Below are 20,264 nucleotides of genomic sequence, written 5' to 3' on the forward strand. Positions count from 1 at the left end.
TGCTGTTAAGCTCTGTTCACCGAAGAATCAAATACACTTTCAATTCATTTAGAAATAAATACAAGCCAGAAGTGGTCATCGAACTTGGACATTCCGTAGAAAATAAATCGATTACAAGTCGGCTTTTAGTTTCCGATTTATTTTGCATTCCTAAAAAGTGCCGAAACTAAGCAAGCTATCAGTGCCTAATCTACAACAATCTGTAATAATTCGAATACACATCGATCCTTTTCGTATCAGTTAATTTTGCCTTGAAATCCATATTTTAAAGTGCCCTCAGTTAGAGTATAAGCCAAAAAAAAAAACGTTTGACTCAGGACGGTGCCATCGACAGCGGCGTCATTTGGCGTGCATAGAAACCGTTAGTCCGGCCCTCGACAAAATACAAGTAAATATATCCAAAAAATAAAAAAAAAGAGGGAATAAAGAATAGCGACGGGTGGGGAGCCCGAAATGTTTGTACTTTAAATGACATTCCGCAGTAAATTTCACGTTTATAGCCGGCACACAACAAATAAATATCAAGCGTTCAGCGGCGCTGGAAGGGCTGCCAAACAATTGAAAGTGGACGAAAAACGACGAGAAACGGATGAGGGAATCCTGCTGTCGTCCTGCTGCCACCGCCAGGATCAGTTCCGAGTTGTTTTTTACAAGTAGTCTTGCTGTGATACTTTTTTGTAAGCTGTCACTCACTTGACAGCATTTCGAGTAGAATTTACGAATAATTGTACTTGGCCGCTATTTAACAACGATCTTGACCAGAGGATGCCGCGTGTAGCAAAGCCGAAAGCCGCCGCTCCGGCCAAGAAGGCCAAGAGCCAGCTGTACAAGATGCCGGAGAAGGTGAAGGAGGGCACAGTTTTCACCGATTTGGCCGAGGGGCAGTGGCGCATTGGGCCCTCGATCGGAGTTGGAGGATTCGGCGAGATCTACGCCGCTTGCAAAGTGGGTGAGAAGAACTACGATGCTGTGGTTAAATGCGTGAGTGTCGCTCGTTTGGTTTTTTTTTTTTAAATTTGCCATTAAAATCGTATATTTAGGAGCCACATGGCAATGGTCCTCTGTTCGTGGAGATGCACTTCTATCTGCGCAACGCCAAGCTGAAGGACATCAAACAGTTCATGCAGAAGAACGGGCTCAAGTCGCTGGGAATGCCCTACATACTGGCCAATGGTTCCGTGGAGGTGAATGGTGAAAAGCATCGATTTATAGTCATGCCACGCTACGGAAGCGATCTGACCAAGTTCCTGGAGCAGAACGGCAAGCGACTGCCCGAGGGCACTGTCTACAGACTGGCCATTCAGATGCTGGACGTCTATCAGTACATGCACAGCAAAGGCTACGTTCATGCTGATCTTAAGGCGGCCAACATACTGCTGGGCCTGGGAAAAGGCGGCGCTGCGCAGGCGTATCTGGTGGATTTTGGCCTGGCCTCACACTTCGTCACCGGTGACTTCAAGCCGGACCCCAAGAAGATGCATAATGGCACCTTAGAATACACATCCAGGGATGCTCATCTGGGCGTGCCAACCAGGCGAGCTGATCTGGAGATACTCGGTTACAATCTTATCGAGTGGCTGGGCGCGGAGTTGCCGTGGGTCAAGCAGAAACTACTGGCTGTACCCCTCAAAGTCCAAAAGGCCAAAGAAGCATTTATGGATAACATAGGCGAGAGTCTGAAGGCGCTGTTTCCGAAGGGAGTGCCCCCGCCAATTGCGGATTTCATGAAGTATGTCACAAAACTAACACACAACCAGGAGCCGGACTACGACAAGTGCAGCAGTTGGTTCTCAAGTGCGCTCAAACAGCTTAAAATTCCAAACAGCGGAGATCTCGACTTCAAGCTGAAGGCACAGACCAGCAGGGACAATAACCTAAGTCCGCCCAGCACGAGCCAGGCAGCAACAGCCAGGAAAGCCAGAAAAATTTATTCGCCAGTCAGGAATTCATCACTGGACGAGGAAATCTCCGCCAGCGAAGAGGATGCGAAGGAGAACATGTCATATCGCAAGAAGACAGCCAAAAAGGTTAACCCATCAGCACGGAACGCCAAGGTATCGCCCTTGAAGCGAGACGCTCCTGTTCCTGCCGCAGAAAGTTCACCAGACCAGACTAAACCCAAGTCAACTCCCAAGGAGAGAGCTACGCCCAAGACCAGTCGCAAGCCAAAGGGCACACCGAAGGCCAGTAAAACAATAAAAAATGATTGCACAAATAATAAAATAGCGGCTGAGGACGGAGTTGCCGGTCAGAGTAAAAGGGAGCCCTTCTCGGCGCTTCACATAAATTGAAATGAGTGAGAGCCATCGTCACAGGATGCCGGCTATTCGGAGCAAAGTTATAAGTCCACGATATGTGTTGTAAAAATCATAAATATCTAAGCTTAAGATGGGTTCTTAAAGGATATTGCTAGTTTCTTCGAATGTTTCATAAATGTGATATTGGATGAATAAAATTGAATGTTCATTAACTTGATATTGATATTTTTTGGCCAGCTTGGACATTCCGGAATTCTTTCCCACCCATGGGCACATGCTTCCTCAATAACTCTGGGGGCCAACTGGGATGCAGGGTGGGGCAATCAACTAGTCGGGCAGGCCAGAGCGAAGTCGAAGTCCTGTGACGAACGTATCAGCGGCACTTCATCTTGATTGACATGCGCATTGAGAGCGTTGACATAATGATGGACAGACCTGATCGCCGGCTGCGTTGCTTGATCTGGCCGCTGGATCCGGGGACTGGATTGGTCCAGTCGCAATCCTTGGGCCCAAAACTGGGAGTTGGGAACTGGCAGCTGGGAGTCGGCGCTTGCAGTTTGGCCACATCAACCGATATGCGTAATGAGAGGAGCCGGTATACCGATAGCGGTGATTGCGGCCTTTAAGATTTTCCACAATATCAATTTTCATTGTTTCGAAGGTCTGGAGACATCCTTACCTCGGCTTTGTCACTCACGATCTGTTCTCGATCGGTGCGATCTGCACTATCTGCGATGACATAAATAGACGCCAATTAAATGGGCCCTTTGATGGGACACGTTTTATTCGCTCTTTACACTTGCGAAAAGCTGTCTGGAATTCTTTAGAGCTCTATGGAAGTTTTGGTAAAATGTTGTGGTAATCCACGTAGTGACGAAGCGCACAAGGAGAGTGTGCGATGTTTGGTCTATTAAATAAGAGTGGTAACTAAGCTTTGTTATATAGGGAAATTAAATTAAATTCGAAATTTTTGTGTCTTTTCCAGGTTTGTAAAACTGGAAGAAAAAACTGTTTTTGAGCTTTCTGTCTTTTAGTTCGAGAACCGGAATCGAGGCAGCCACAAAGTAACAGAGAAACGGAAATAATTTTACAATAAATTATATCAAAACGAGTAGCACATCCACAGCCACGAAAATATGACGCAGAAAGTTATCGGCGGTGGGTGGGAAAGGGATGGGGAGAGCGGCCAGGACGAGAACGGGACAGAACCAGTTTCTTGAAACTTTGCGAGACATAACGGCGTCTGCCAAAAAGGAAACAGAAACAGTCAAACGACAGCAACATCAGGCCAAAAGCCACAATTGTGGGCGGCAAAAAGAAAGGGGGCGTGACCGGCCAAATGAGACGGAGGACGAGGGTCCTCGAGAACTTTTGTGGCGACAATTTCTCCGACTTCTTATGCCCTATCACAATGGGGCATTTCAACATTGATATATTTTAAACTAGGTTTTTGTAATATGAATTTAAATCTGCTTGTAAATAAATTTTTTAATTTGTTTACTTAACGCTGTAAGTTCAGCTTAAGCGTTAGATCATTTTTAATGCAGAAATGAATGGTCGGTCTTCTTTATTTCTTTATTTTACCACCGATGTTTAATGGAATTGCCAATAAATATTTAACTTGTTTAACTTGGAGAAAAGTCAGTTCTTAGTCCTTAGTGTATTTGGTTGAAGTTTAAAAGACAGCCACAACCCAATTTTTTGCCTTGCTTATTTCTGTCCTGTTTTTGTGGCATTCGAGACGGCCTAAAATGCTGAGACCTGTCGAAAACTTTTTCATCGACTTGCCGGGAATTGTAAGTGGGTGCCAAGGTAAGAGTTTGCTCGCCAGTTTGCTCCTCGCTTATCGTCGTCAACTGGCAGGGACTTGTTTTTATTTTATTCTCGTTTAAGGTATGGTATGGAAAATCGAACGATTTGAAATGCAAGAAACACACAGTATGAAACGGAAGGATTTCTAAAGGCTATCATATCCAATTTGAACCACCTATTTCTAGGAATTAGAAAGAGATACATTTCAGAATCTTCTGAGTTGTCACGAATTAGAAAGGGAAAGAACCGAATGATCTATAAATAAAAATCACGAACTACTTAACAGTTCCTTATAAATAAAGCACTACTATACCGTAGAATTGAACTCAAATCTACCGTTTCATAGGCGTACAACATAACCAATGGGCTACTTAAACCATAGAAAATTATGGAACTATATGTATATCTTTAAGATCGTTGATCCATCCCAAAGTATTGACGGATTGTTCTGCATAAAAAAGATACTCTGCGAAACGCAGTCGGTAGGATTCGAACCTACGCTCCCAGAGGGAATCTGATTTCTAGTCAGACGCCTTAACCGCTCGGCCACGACTGCTTGATGGGTGCGTGCCGAAAATGAATTCTTAAGAGGTGCAAGATAGTTGGGTCGCAGATACTATCTGATAGATACTTTGGTTAGCTATTTATATACGCTATTTGTTCAGCTTTTATTATTCTGCTGGAAGGTAGTTGGTTTCTTTCAGTTCTCTTTATGAAACCACAGTTAATAAAAATATTTATGACAGATTTATTGACTCAGCTTTAGAAATGCAGTATGTTTTTTTTTAGCGCACAGCTGTTGAAATAAACTTTCTCACTTTGGGAAATCTATTTCTAATCTATTTGTTTGCCACTCAAGTGGGATCACAAGGCCCCCCTCTGTCCATCCCTTCAGCTGCCATTCGATGTCTGGTGCTTTGTCAGATTTTCTTATTGGTGCTCTTAATGACACGGCTCCAATTAAAGCGGCGCACATTGTCAAAACAGCCGCCAACGAATTGAAATCAAGACGGGGCTCCACGGCAACAGCAACAGCAACAACAACAAAATGCAAAAACAACAAACCTCAGCGGACTCGGGCAAGTTGAAAGCTTCAATTTACCACCCATTGTGCCTTATGGCAACTCTGGCAGATCTTTGGCAGACCCAAAGACAGAAAGGAGACCACGGCGCATGCGCCCCGTTCCTGTTTTTTACTTTTGATCGCTGCCCTCCGCTCGCACCCGCCCTCCCCCAAAAAAATGTGCCCCAAATCGGCATATGCAAAGAGAGAGAGAGAGAGAGAGCACCTGTTGCGGGGTTGTGAGTGGATTACGCCATAGGGATTAATACACTAGCCAAAAAAATTATAATAAAATAAACGTAGGTTCCTTAGGTTCATATCAAAGTTGGAAGTATAATTTTAAGCAAATTTAAATTTATGATGCTGTATTTCTATATTAAAATCTCCAAAAATATAATGATATTTCGTACGTACAATCAGAATTTCCATTAATTAAATTTCTACACCACATTTTTGGCACGTGTATTAGGGAGTAGAGAGATGGTGGCGCGTGGGTTAAGCAAATTTCTTGATTTACGTTTTGTGGTGGCCAGTTGACAGGCAACGCGAAGCCCGAAAACACCAGAAACACCAAAGTCCCGAGGCCCCGAAGCGGAGACACTGCGGTTCCCCTTGATCTGGATTTGGATGTGGGATATGGATGTGGACGTGGATTGGGGATATGAAATGGGAGTGGGGGATCTGCTTATGGACGATATGACGCTTCCCCCTTTTACAAATTTTACAGCTAAGCAAATCGCTGGAATTAATTGCCCGGCGATAAGCAGGTGCCCCTTCAACATTCAATTAAGTTGTTGCCGTTCCCGCTTGCCGTGCTGCAGGTGCAAGATGGTAACCCTAATCCCCTTTTTGGCCGGAGGAGGTGCGAAATCCACGGCGCACGGCAGCCGAAAACTGCCAAAACGCTCTCCAGCGAGGCTCCCTTGCGAATTTCGTATCCGTTACCCGGTCGCCCATCAACCATATCCACATCCACATCCACATAAATTGAGGAGCCAGGAGGGGGCCCTTCTGCACTTTGGCCCTAAAATCCAGGACTGTAAAACTGGCAGCTGCCCCTTGCCACTGAGGTAGTCGCATTACCGCCATATCGCCCAGGGGGCACGCAATTTATGGATGCGATTAGGTCGATGGGGGAACACGCGTCCCCTGAACTCGGCACTATCCATCTCGTCGGGCTCTTAAAATTCCCATCGCTCCAGATATCATCGTCATCATCATCATCATTCGTGGCACATACCAGGTCATTCCCCTCGTTATTACATCAGTTTTTTGTCAGCATAAATCGATTTATTGGGCTCCACTTCTTGCCCCTAAATTGTTGACTTTTCAGCATTCATTTGTGTTAACTCGTTTCGATTAAAATTGTTGATATTGATACGGTCGGTTACTTCATAACAACTAAAATGATGATTTATCGTTGACATTATAAAACATTTAGCTTGCCACCTGTCAGCAAATATTTTTATACTTAAAGTTTATTTTTATTTGTCTGATCCTTTCTCCTTTAACTGGCTCAACTTTCTTACTTTGCAGCCACCAGACTGTCTTATCTAATTTGCATTTGTTTATCTAATCTTTTGCTTAATTTGTGCTTGATTTTATCACCCTGCTGGTCGAGCAAATCATCTTTCGAGATTCTTCGCCCACAGGTTGCGATAGCGTTTTCCAACCGCTTTTCAATGCTTTTTCCTGATTTTTCACATTTCCCCCGGCTGACGATCTATTTATTGGAGGCATCGACTGCCAGAATGTCAAATGCACGCAACACCAGCCAAATGCCATTAGCTTCTGCCCGAGTATCGCCCACTTTCCGCTGGCCAACTTCATTCGGCCTTTCTCTTTCTCTATGTGTATATCCTTCCCTGTCGCCGCTGTTGTCGCTGTCTCCTTCTCTGTCCCCATCTGCCGTCTCGTTCACGCGCTGCATGGCCCATTACGCTGTCCATTTGAGTGGTCATTATAGTAAATTTGATTTGGACTTGGCTGCCTTGCTCAAGCTGGAACACTTTGAACACTTGGCCCGGCTGGATCAGCACTGAAAACAAATAATCAGTTCTTTATCGTTATTAAAATGTACTTCAATATTTTATAGAATTTATTAAAGCCATGCTTTCTAAAGCAATGTCATGATTCTGACTTCCACCTGCACGTGCACATTTCTCGCAGTGTAGTGCAGCCTGTGCCACATCATCAATAGCCAAGTGACACAGCTGGAGTGACGAGGGGAGCGGGGGCGCCGGCCGGGTCTTTGAGAAGGGGGCAGCTGAAATATCGAACACGTAGTTAATCAATCCATTGGTGGTCCGAAAACACGACGCGCCAGCAATTACTGTTAACTGGATTGTTGCTGTTACCATTTCTCAGCCTGCTGTACGCACTTTTATCCAGGGACGGTGATCCCAATGGTTTGGGGGGAGGGGTGAGGCGTGGAGCCGGCGAATGGAATTGCCAACTGACAACGTGGGCGGCAACATCTCGCACAGTTGGCAACATTCTATTTTCCAATTCTTTCGAAGATTTCCTCCCCGTTCTTCTGCAGCTGCTGTAAGTGCAATTAAAACGGTTTCTGGGCCACATTTCATCGATGCCAAACGATTTCTGCTTAATTACACTGTCATTACATGTTAAAGTCCTTGAAAAGAGGTGAAAGCTAAATATAGGGGGTTCACACAAAGACAAGGGTGAAGGTCACAAAATGATAGAGGCACTACAGCACATAACACCAGCACAATGTGATAGTTCAAATTGAAGGGATTACTTTGAGTTCTCCATTTCTGATTTCCCAGACTTCCTAATAAGTTCGGTACCAAAGTGTGGTTACGTGGTAGTTAATTTTTCCGCCGCATATGTACATATGTATGTGCACATCTTTAAAATTACCCTGCGATTAGATTAGTTATGCTTGGCTAAGCAAAGACAGGGATTCCGAGTTCGATCCGAGAGGCGGCAGCTTGAAAAGGAAAGTGGGCGTGGTCACGTGCAAGGTGTAATTGCCCCAAGGGGGGTGGGGGGTCTGGTAAATTCCAGTTGGGCTGGGGATACACTTTGCATACACACACACACTCGCACACAAGAGGCCTTTGCCTGCTTTGTTGTCGCGTTTCGCATAATTACGCGCAAAGCTCAGTTCTAACCTTAATTAAAATTATTAATACCAGAGGCGTGCCAAAAGGGTTCTAAGAGGGGGGGAGGGGTGGAGGAAAATGCGTTCAGGCGGCCGGAACTAATAATGCCGTGCATGCAAAAAACAGCCACTAGTAGTTCCCTTTGGTCAATTTTCACCGGCTACTCGGATGCACTGAAAGAAAAGATTTATAGCATTACGTTTATGATCACACAATACAGAAAGAGTCCGAATTCAATATAATTCAATAGAATTCAATAAATAAAATAGCTGAAAACAAAAATTCATTCATCTTTGATGAGCTTCAGTAGAAGCTCCTAACTTACTGGCCACTGATCCCATCCTCAGACCTTTCTCTTCAAGTCTTCCAAAGATTCTCTTCGCGATTCTTCTGACAATGTTGCAAGTTGCGAGTTGGTCAAGTTGCAGGTGGCAACCGGCAATCAGCACGCAATTGCGAAATGTTTTGCCTAATAGAATCCCATGTGTGCATCGCTCGCATGCAAATTGCGAACAATTATTCGAAGCGGCAGCGCCAAATAGGAAATACTTTAATGGACAACAATTTAACATTTTCATATTTGCGCGCACCGAGGGGCGGCTGGTGGGCAGTTGGGCAGCTGAGCTACATATTTTTTAATAGAAATAATTGCAGGCAGAGGAGCACATGTGGAAAGTGGCCAAGATTCGCACCTGGCCAGTTGGGTACCAGGTACTCAAATATATTGCGAAGATCGCGTCGAGATGTTCGCACTTCGTAATTTGTGGCTATGTCGCCCCATAAATTTGATGCCCAATTATTGAAATTGCATTAGATGTGCGTAATTGACCGGGCCTGCAACGAAAAAAAAATGGAGAGTATCGCAAAATGGACCCTGACTACATCGAGTTGCTTGTCCAATTAACACTTATGTCATTAGGATCGCTCGAAAGTGGGATTTTCGCAATATCTACAGCCCGGTAATTGCGTTTATTTTGCAACACCATTTCGAGTGGGCGTGGCCCACATTCGCCATCGAATGGAATGCGTTTTCTAGCCGACAGTTGGCCATACTTTCCAACGCAAATTTCTTGTAAATGCATACTAATTTGGTTTTAAAGCTGAAGTACTTCTAGTTCAGCAGCTCACCGTCAGGTGGCGTACTTACAGTCTTTCGTTTTGAAAGAAAAGGAGAACTCGAGCTTGTTTATTCATTAGGTTCTGCGGAAAAACGTGTTTAATTTGTGACAAAACGAAGCGAAATCTCCCAACAACGTTGGCCCGCGGAGCTACTGACTCATATCAGTATCGGTGGCATCTTGGACTCAGCCTCGGTGGAGAAGACCCAGCCTCCAGTGGGTTTTATCCACGGTGGGGCAATAAAAATTTATGAAGCCAGAGGAAGCTGAGGGGGCAGGGTCTCAGCAGCTTAACCCATTAAATACCAATGACTGTAATGAACAAGCTGGCAAAAATGTACCACTTACCAAAGGGACTTCTCTTGTTTTCCATTCAGTTATATATTTTGAAATGAGTGCATTTTAAAAATAAATATTTATTTATTTCTTATTATTATCTTAAACATCTAACAAGTTCTTACAAGTTAAACATTAAAAAAAAAACGATATACTCACTTCCTTGCCACAACTAATGGGTTAATTTTGGTTGGGGGCGTTATTGGGAATTCACCGGATGGTGCGTACAACTGCGTCAACTGCTGCTGCTGTTAAATTAATAAGAATCGGGCGCATGCATTGGGAACTCGTTTCTCAACTAGGCCCGGACACCCCCTCACACCCCCTGCCCCCTGCAACCGAAAGGGGTTCAGATCGGCGCCCCTGGTTTGAGCCTGATTCGAGTGAGCCTTGGCAGATGTCACGACGCGCATTGTCAAACAAGCCCGAAAAAAATCCAAGCCAGGCGAGCAACAAAAGCAAACTGACTTCCTCAAACACACACACACACAAACTAACACTAACACACAAAAAGCTGAAAAACAAACGCAAAGTTGGCAACATTTTTTCGCTTGGCAGCCACCAAATTGTAACATAAATAGACTGGCAAAAGTTAGTTAGTGCAGTTGTAGTTCACTGCAAGAAAATGTTGTGTGATAACACCAAGAAGAATATTTTGTAATAATTTTTTAAAAATTATATCTGCGTTTGAAGGATTTCTGGTAAATCATTGAATATCTTTGTATGCTAATAAAAATACACTTCCTTTTTTTCTCTGTGCAAAAATACACACTTCTTGGGAGAGGAGTAGTGGCAGGGACGTGGGTGCGGGAGTTGGTAAGGAGAATCTCTATGAGACGAGAAGGGTGTGTGGAGTGTAGTGGTGGAGGGGGGGGTTGCGTCCCCTCCAAATGCTGCTGCACATGCGCAACTGCAACAGAAACTGCAACAACAGAATCTGCAACGTCAACGAGAAAAGTTCAACATGGCTTGTCGGTCTTTGTGGCGACCATGAAAAACGTGACATTTTTATGTTGCAAACTTTAAATCTTTCATATCAGAAAATGAAATGTTGCAATGCAATTGACTGCAACAGCAGCGGCAACAACAACGTTGGCATTTTCAGTGACAACAACAACCATTCATGTGCACATGCTTCCCAGTTCTTTGGCAGCTTTTTGTTGTCTTTGATTGGGATTTTTGTGTGCTGGTGGCTTTGCATTCCGCTTGAGCCTTATTCGAATTAAGTTAACAGCAGACAATTGTTTGTACTTTCCATCTCACTTTAAAGGGGAATTAAGTAAAGTATACGAAAAACGTGGGCGGATCAGTTTTTACATGTGTAATATTATTCAAATACCACTTGCAGTTAAATGTCAGTTGATTGATTAATTTTTTCTGTATAACCTGGCTAAAAATTGTCAGGCAGTTAAAAGAGTTACACTTTTTTTCTCCCAATTACCAATACTAACTATAAATATTAATTTTTAACACACTTTGTAAAAATAATTTTTGTCATAATTTTCGCATTTTGTGTAAGGGGTAACATCATCAAAAATTACTAAAAATGGCAAAAAATTAGATTTCATCTTTTTGAACACAGTTCGAATTGGAATTTAATTACGAACTCGGCAAGGTATGACATTCTATATTTGGATTATTATTTTTAATGTTCTGAGCACAAAACGGATTATTTTTTATCAAAAAATCAGAAAAGCAAAAAACTCGATTTTTACTATTCGCTTTTTAATCATAACTTTGTTAAAAATGGTCACATTTGTAAAGTTATAACTGTTTTGTGCAGCTAATAACCATGTCTAAATATCTGGATTACTTTTTGGTGGATTTTGGGAAAATAAATTTTTGACCAATTTTTCGCATTTTCGGTAAGGGGTAACATCATCAAAATTTGCAAAAAATGTCGAAAAATTAGAATTTCCTTTTTTGAATACAGCTAGATTAGGAATTCATTTACGAGCTCAACGTGGTATTTCATTCCATATTTGGATCAATATTATAAGAGTTCTGATCAAAAAACTGCTTTTTTTTGCAGAAAATCATTTTCATTCAATCATTCAAAAATCATTTTTAATCAAATCATTCATTTTCAAAAATTCAATGTACACGATTGTGAATATTTTCGCATTTTTTTAAGGGTTAACATCATCAAAATTTGAAAATAAATTTCAAATTACTCGTTATAACAAGTTGAAGAAGGCATGACAGGTCCATGTACAGAACATTTTTTGTCAGTTACATAAAAATACTGTATTTTGTATGGATTTGGACTCATAACAAATGTGTAAATAATTCTATGGCTTCTTTAACTGTGTCTGTTTAACTCCATATGTTTTTTATGTGAACGACGTCAGTGAGTAATCCTTACCAAGAATAAGGAGGAAATCAAAGCAGTGCATTACACAGAACATTTGGATTAAATGAGAGTGTAGAGGAAAACATACACATCAGGCTTTGATCTGCTATTAGTGGAAATATGAAAATACACGGAGAAACGAAAGAGGCTTAAATCGATGGCAAAGAGGGGATAGAGTTGGCTCAAAGCTGCACAATTTTTCCGTTCACCTTCATCAACGTGCATTGATTAGCAATTCAATGCAGATGAAAACTGCAATATGGGTGGGGTTCGGGTTTTCCGCTGAGTTTCGGCTCTGTCGGGGACATTTAATTTATGCTCCTTTTTTTTTGTTTTTTTTTTTTATTGCGGTACACATACAGGCAGGAAGTATCGGGCTATATCCTATAGCTGGCGTGTTCTGTTCGATTTTGGTTGGTCAGCGCATCGACACGCATCTATATCCATATCCATATGCATATGCATTGGGGAATACACATACGCCCCGTTGTCCACCACCGCCAACTGACGATTTTTGTCGTATTTTCCTTTTCCTTTTTAATTACAAAGGCAACAAGAAGGATGCAGCGCTCTCTTCCGCCCACCGATTCCCTCTCGCTCGCTATTTGTGCACATATATTTTCCGGTGGGCAGCTTGGTGCTGTTTTCCTTTTTATTTATTTATTTTTTGTTTTTTTTTTTTGGTAGGTTAGTGCTAGTTTTTGGGTGGTTTCGGCTCCTCTGCAGTGGCAATAATTCGATTAGAGCTCGTGTCTATTTTCAGCCTCCTCGTGCTGTCCATTTTTTTTTTTAAATACCAACCCATACTATCTTCCCTTCCGTTCGCCCCCTCCCCGCCCCCTTTTTTTTCCATTTTTTATTTTCCTATATGCGAGCGAGCTGCTCTTGCTGCGCCCAACAGTTTTTCCAGCTTTCTGCTTGTTTTGCCATTTTTCCACCCATATTTTGCCAGCGCTCTTGTTTGTTTTTTGTATGCCTTTGTTGCCCGGCAAGGCAACTCGTGGCAAGGATGTTGCATGCTGCGCTGCAGGACTCTATCGAAGCGAGGACACCCGCGCCTGGACATTGGTCATCATTCATCAAAGTGAAATGTTGATTTAGTGCCCCGAGCTGATGCCACCAAAAAAAAAAAAAAAAATACAGCAACAGCAAAAAAAAAAAAAGATAGCACACAAAATGCAGAACAGAAGAGGCGAAAAAGGGGCAGCCACCAATGGAGGTTGCACCTCCTTGTTTTTTTCTTCGCAAGTTTACGGTGGTTTAGGGTGGCTCAGTGTGGGTGGCTGAGCCTGGTGGCGCCATTTTGTTGCCTGCCGCCGCCGACGCCGTTGTTGTTGTTGTTGTTGTTGTTGCAGCATGTGATGAATTGGTGCTGTTTATTCGACTGCAAACATAACCAGCATGTGCAGCAAAAAGGGGGCGGCAAAATGGCGAAGGGGGCGCAAAATTGGGGGCGTGGCTGTGGGCGTTTTAGCTGCTTCTTGTTATGCTTTTTGATTAGCAGCGAACAGAAAAAAAAAAATAGAAGATTGGCACAAGAAATAGAAGAATCCGGAGCAGATGAGGAACGAGATGAAGGCAAAATTAAAATTTCCCAGGACGTGTATGTTGTTGTGTGTGTGTTTTAGTGTAAAAAATATGCCATAAATGTAATCAACCGATCGGCAAATGCTCTCTAAAACATATTACTATAGAAATATAATAAGACAATGCTATATAATATAGCAATATATGTATATAATATATTATAATATTTTATATAGGTCATGTATAGGAAAGGGTCAAAAATAAGAGATATTATATAGAGAGTGATGCATACTTATAACTTTTGATTTTTCTCCTGATTATCCTTACCAATGTAACTGGTATACCCCGTTTCGCATACCCTGCACATCTGCCCCTATATAGGGTATGAAAATTGCACTTTTTTCGCAATGCAACATTTTTTCCCTCCATTTTCATTTTCATCCTTTCTTTGTCCTTGTTTTCGATTTTTTTTTTTTTTATTTTTTCTATTTTTTGGTGCTCCGTTTTCCGAGTGTGTGCGGGCTCCGTCTTCGCCGGCCAATCAGATCGGCGGAGGCGGCCGCACGCGGGGGCGTGGCAATGCAGGGCCGATATCGAGCTTTAGGTGCCGCAGATGTTATACCCACTCGATGGATTCCATTTGGTCACATGCGATGGCGAAAAAAAGGGAAATAAAGGAGGGAAATGGGTACCGATGACGATGCTGGACACATTTACATAGAAAATGGGCAACGGGAAAATGGGGCGGGGGAAATGGGGAGCACTTTGACAAGCTTTCCCTGGCATATTGATTGAGCGCTGCCCGCATCCAGGTGAAATCCACCTTTTTCGGATTTTCCACGGATTTTCCTTGCTTCTTGTCCATGCCGAGTTCTTTTTAATTAACGCTAATTCCAATTACATATTTCGTTGATTTCGTTGTTTGATTTCGCCAGGTCAGAGATTACTCAGATTGTCCATCCAGGGGAAACGTGTACATGTGTATAAATGTCGATTTCCTTCCCATTCAGGAACCTTCCTTGCTTAAGCTATGTTAACTTGGAGTTTTATACAACTAGTATACATTTTCGATTGCAAAAAATTGTAATAAATGCAATTCCTGATATTAAAGCCTCCGCAGCATCATAATTGTATGTATGTATATTTCGGTACTATTTTTTATTCGCTTTTCAGCAAGTTGCCATAAACTTCGAGATCGGCGTGCAATGCGAATGACATTCGTTGCACTATTTTTCCCATTTTTTATTTTATTTTATTATATTTTTTTGTAGCTGCTCTTCTTCGCGTTGTTGTTATGCATTCCGATGGCACTGGGGATCGTCGAAAAATTGCGCAGATTTTTGTCCAGAAGAGCAGCTCTTGTTGGCGGCAGAGGGGTAGGGGGAATTCTGGTCTAGAGGGGGGGCGAACAAAAAGCGCAGGCGGGTGGGCGCCGTTGGCCCCAACGCGAGAGCCAAGAACGTAAAGCATAATAAAAAGTCGTGCCTTACGTGCAGCAGTTGGGAAGCCCCCCGAATGTACCCCCCAAAAGCCCCGCTCCACCCACCTGAGCGCCCCTCCCACTTCACTCGACGCCCAAGCCCCTCCCACCCACAGCGAACTGCAGTCGGTCTACAGGGTATCAGGGGTAGCTCGACTTTAATTTCATAGTGTATAAGTAGCATTGATTGCTTCTATTTAATTCTACGCCCCAAAGTCTTAATTATAAATGGTATAGATTTCTTGGCATAAAATATACGTTAAATGTACGTTGTTTGTATATTTTCTTATTATAAACTTAATTTACAAAATTGTAGTATATAAATTTACAGCTTTTCATAGTTTGGTAATGAGTAACTGGCAGTCGTTCTGTTCTCTTTGGAATTTCTTCTATGATGCACTCTTGGCTGTTGCATTTCTTTCTTTTTTTCGGTTGCCTAAGCAAAACATTTTTAGTGGCCATGGTGCCCCTTGTACCCGCGCCCCTGCCCCTGCACCACCCCCTCTGCGATTTGCTGTTTTCCGTTTTTTATGAGCGTCTTAAGGGCACGCACGATTTTTGTGATTTTTGCGTGGCGCGTTTCACCGCGGCAATGGGCCTGGTTCTCAGTTGCAGTCTGAATCGCTTCGCCCTGGCTAAAGCCGCGAAAAAAGGAAAAAACCAAAAACAAAAAAAGGTGGGGAAGCCCCCTGCTGCCCCGCCCATGTGCGTTATGTGGCACTGATTACCGTTGGCTGTTTTGCGAGCAAAAGGTCAGCAAAAAGCGCAGTTTGGGCCACGAAAATGCTGGCTGGGCATCGCTTCAAACGCTTCGAAAATTGAATTTAATTTATTTCGCAGTCGACGCTGGCAGCACAATGATTATGATGATGGCAGCGTATCGAGGGACTTTAATTAACCGAATTGCTTGTAGCTCACAGTTTGCATCTCATTTTCCCCGCATTTTCTACGATTTTCAAATGCAAAAACTATGTTGGTGTCGGTCAGTCACCAGGCTGGTTTTACCTTCTACACTTTTTTTTGTTTTATTCCCTGGTGACCACACTTTGTGGGTGGGTTGGCAGGAGGTCCTTTTTGGGGCAGGTCCTTGTAACATTTGCTTGTTATTCTAACAAATTCGACAGCAGCACAAAAGTATAGGCAAAGGAATTGGTATGAAAGTTGTTGGGAAACCTACGCAGCAATGCTCTTTTGTTAGCTGATTTCTTTATATTAGTGGAGGTTTTTGTAGCGATTCTATAACTTATTGTATCCCTCTTAATAGATAGATATATATTATATGTTTTTCAAAAGTCAGCATATCCTAAAAACTTGTGCAATCAATAAAAGATTTTACGATTTTTGGCAAAAGTTGTAATATTTTCGTGATCAAAACCTAAGAACATCAAGTGCTCAGCAAGTCTTCACTACACGTAAATCTTCTCCCGCATGAAGTAGAGTAACTAAGGAGGTTTAGGATCTGTTTTTTTTTTTTTGGGTGGGCGACAGGTGCGCCGAGTGTGTGAAAAGAAATGGGCGGCACTGTGGGTACAGTGGGTGGATTGTGTGTGGATGGGCCGTTTCAGTGCCGGTATCTAGGGGCTATACGACTATACGACAGTACAGCAAACGTGAATTTAGTTGCCACCAAAACTGCAATAAGCTGAGGGGGGCGAGGGTGGGTTTGGTTTGGCAGTAGGACTCGGAACAGGACAACGTCATTGCAGTCATTCGGTTGCCTTTACCTCGCACAACTTTTTCGCTTTGCAGCACACAGCAAAAAAAAAAAAAAACAAGATATTAATGAATAAGGACTTGCATATTTAACAGGCTACCTGATTAAAATCGCAATTTCTATATATCGTATACGCTGATGCAAAGTTGCATAAAACCATAATGGTAACAAATAAATGGTGGTAAGGCATATGATTTTTTCTGTGTGCCAGCATTTTTGGTCCTTCGAGCATTCTTGTAATCCTGTCAGAGCACGTGTGTGTCCCTCTTCACACCCTCAACCGCTCACCACGCCCCCAAGTCCGCCCACTTGGTCTCTAAAAAAGCGAGCGGAGTCCTTGCATTTTATTTTCGTTTATCATTTATTTACTACTCAATTTTTCTACTACTTTAGTCGCGCTGCTCTTTGGGGGAAAGGGAGGGGGTGGCGCTGCTACTGGTGCTTCCACTGGTGGCAAGTTGGGCGGGTGGGTGTATGCGGCGCAAGTTTATTTCGTATGCCAAGTAACGGCAGCTCAGTGCAGCTGTTGTTGCACGCGACTTTATCCTTCAAATGTCCTTGCGTGCGTTGCAAACGCCGACGAGCATTTTACGTGCCACGACTCCGGCCCCTCTGAAGCCGCCCCTTAGCCCGCATGCCCCTTTTAGTGCCACCCTGTGAATGCAAACCCACCCCCCAGCCCCACTGAACCCACTGGCCTCTGGATTTTAATGGCTGCAGCAGCCCTCGGGGAGTCCCCGCAGTGTGCAGTGCATCCACATCCTTGCATTCGTGATGCGGCCGGCATTGCCCATCGCCTTCTCGTGCCCTTTGTCCCACATCTCCTTAAGTGCACTGAAAACAATATGCTCTTGATAATTTTATAGTATTATTACGATTTTAGCAATATAAATATATTCATTACCACTTATTTTGAATTAAATATAAACGTTGCGTATACGACTAGGTGTCAGTACGAAACATTTCCTTATATGTTTCACATATTTATAGCTTGGGTTGTTTCTCCATGTGTTGGCTCCTCGGCGCCATTTTAATTTTGCCTGCTGCACAACGTCGAATTTTCTAATCTTGTGCGGACTACGGCTCCCCAGTTGCTGCCTCGTCCTGTTCCTCCTGCTCGTGCTCCTGCCCCAGCTTCGGCTCCTGCTGCAACTCCTTGTGGCTCCTCTTGTTTGTTGCTCTCGGTTCGGGGGTCGCAGCATTTTGGCGCCAGAGGTCGTTTAAAGGACTTTTGCCGCAGGCCTTCTGCTCCCGCCACCCCACTTTCCCATCCCCATCCTTTCGCTCTGTGTGCGTGGCCCCGCTTCGTCCTGCGTCCTTTGTCCTTCGTCCTTCCGCCCAAGATGGATGACGTGTCAGTGGGAATTGATGATGCTGGTGCTGGGCAGAAAACAAAAATGGCGGCTTCATGCAGGAGCATTTCCTCCTCCTCCTCCGCCTCATTCCCCTTGGTTCGGCCACGAGGCGTATGAGTGATGCAGGGCTTGCACCCAATCCTAATCCCAATCCCAATCCTCCTGGCCACGATGTCACCCACAGCCGATAGTTGGGGCGAAAATAAAAACTGCACAACTGCCACATCCCAAATTGAAGGCGTTTCAATTAATCGTTAGCATGTTTGTAAAGCTTAAGTACTTAATGGATTGCAGAGCATTAATATAAATCAGATATTTTAGAGATTAAAAAACCACATCAGAATTCTTTATATATAAACGATAATATTGAACATCCTTAAGGATTGCATTAGATGTTTTTGCACATTGAATGCCCATTACAAAAGATTCCAACATATTTCATAACAACTTTTTCCTTATGGTAGAAAATCAATGCAAAGTAAAAAATTTGACTGCATTTTTGGAATTCAGTTTTATTGCGAAATGCCCAAGATAGCTTTGGAAAGGCTCCATGTGGCCCTTTAAAATCAAGATGCTAGCGTTGAAAGGAGCTGAGAATCTGTCAAATGAGGTTGACATGCCCGGGTCATCATGGAAGCCATCCCAAGCCTTCACACAGAGCTGCGCCAAATTTTATGGCCAGAAAAACAATTTGACGATCGCCTAGACTGCCACAAAACTGAACAGCAAGACTTTGGCCCGGCCACAAAATCCAATCACAAATTGCCAGCGTCGTTCAATGTTGTTGTCGTCGTGGTCATGGCCACAACAGCAACAACGCAGCATCGCAGCATCGCAGCATCGCAGCGGCAACAACGCAACATCGCAACAGCACAAGAGCAACAGCAAAATCGCTGCACAGCGACAACATGCGGCAAGATGTGCCAAAAGCTTTTTGGCCAACTCGCTCGCCGGTCCGATTTCCCACTCGAGAGCCCGCCCGTTGTTCCTCGTCCTGTGGCATGTTGTTACTGGACTCGCCATGGTGCCATCGTGTTGCTCCGGGGACAAAGCGGGCAGCTCCAGCTGCAACACCAGCACAACGTACCACCAACAACCTGCGATCATGGGGCTCATGTTGCGCGCGCGTTTCCACTCACCTGGCGAGATTTGTGCCAGCAGACAAGTGCGACATGATGTTATGTGTCAACAGCTTAATTCACAGCGAGACGAGAGAAAAGTCTCGGCATCGAAATGAACTGGGGATCGAGAATGGGAATGCGAATAGGATTGGTAATGGAAATGGGAATGGCAATGGGCTTTGTCCACTCTATGCCATATGAGCGTATGGGGATCGGGAAGGGTATTTGGAAACGCGTCGTTGTCGCCCCGGTTGTCCGATCCCAATCTGTAATCCCAGCTAGCCGAAACAAATCCGAGTTGCCAGCCCCAAAAACGCACACAATTATTTATTATGCTCCGCTCCTCAAGGTGACACCTCGGACGCATCCCCAAATCGCATCCTCTTTCTTCGGCGAAACAGTGGAATTGGTGAGACAGGGACATGGTACTGAGTGGAGTACATGGGGTCCTCTTCTCGAGTAGGTGACAGACCAGTCGGATGGACAATGACAAGTTGACTTTGAAAGTCTTTTGGCTGTCTAACCTCGTTGAACTTTTGCCAAAACAAGAGCTGCCTTTAAGCAAATAAGCTATCTTATGCCTATAAACTAAGCCAATTTGTTTAGAAATAATTGAAGACTTGAGGAAGCTTTTTAAAGTAAACGTGTCTTTAAACTGTAGTCTTTTTCTTCTTATCAACGAAAAAAGCTTATAAGAATCTTTAACCAACCAACGTACACCAATAATGCAATAAAAAGATTGCCTGCAATACTCATTCCTCTCGAATTTCAGGCACAGCAGCCAAAGTCATCATCGACATGTGATCTTTAAGTCCTACCTTTACTAGTTCTTCCTACCTTTACCTTTATTCCTGCCCACTTGCTCATCTTTCCACCCAAATCGCCATCCCTCCTGTCAATTGCCTAATTAGTTGGCAACATTTTTCCCACGCCCACGCAACTCGAACTGCCGAGGCACTTGTCTCCCACAAATCGCAATGATCTATGGTCAGAAAGAGA

At 43.6% G+C, this 20,264-nt stretch overlaps 2 protein-coding genes and 1 non-coding gene across 3 annotated transcripts in view; 1 reads left to right on the plus strand and 2 right to left on the minus strand.

Annotated features, from left to right (window-relative positions):
• LOC27206823 (suppressor-of-stellate-like protein) overlaps window positions 1-20,264 on the minus strand; it is a 98,504-nt gene that overhangs the window by 44,895 nt on the left and 33,345 nt on the right. The gene's annotated exons all lie outside the window — the stretch shown is intronic.
• On the plus strand, window positions 192-2,386 carry LOC6725914 (nucleosomal histone kinase 1). Its single transcript, XM_016173882.3, has 3 exons — window positions 192-388; window positions 483-981; window positions 1,041-2,386. Exons 2-3 carry the CDS (start codon window positions 766-768, stop codon window positions 2,289-2,291), a joined length of 1,467 nt encoding a protein of 488 aa, XP_016039277.1. The 5' UTR covers window positions 192-388; window positions 483-765; the 3' UTR covers window positions 2,292-2,386.
• Window positions 4,545-4,626, minus strand: Trnas-aga. Its single transcript has one exon. It is a non-coding gene; the product is annotated as a tRNA-Ser (tRNA).

Source organism: Drosophila simulans, chromosome X (genome assembly GCF_016746395.2).
Source record: "Drosophila simulans strain w501 chromosome X, Prin_Dsim_3.1, whole genome shotgun sequence".
NCBI lineage: Eukaryota > Metazoa > Arthropoda > Insecta > Diptera > Drosophilidae > Drosophila > Drosophila simulans.

What these genes read in the sequence shown, in the direction of transcription:
- LOC6725914 (XM_016173882.3), top strand. Translation starts at nt 766, where the DNA reads ATGCCGCGTGTAGCAAAGCCGAAAGCCGCCGCTCCGGCCAAGAAGGCC. An exon ending in ACGATGCTGTGGTTAAATGC is followed by an intron (nt 982 to 1,040) that starts GTGAGTGTCGCT and finishes TCGTATATTTAG; the next exon opens with GAGCCACATGGCAATGGTCC.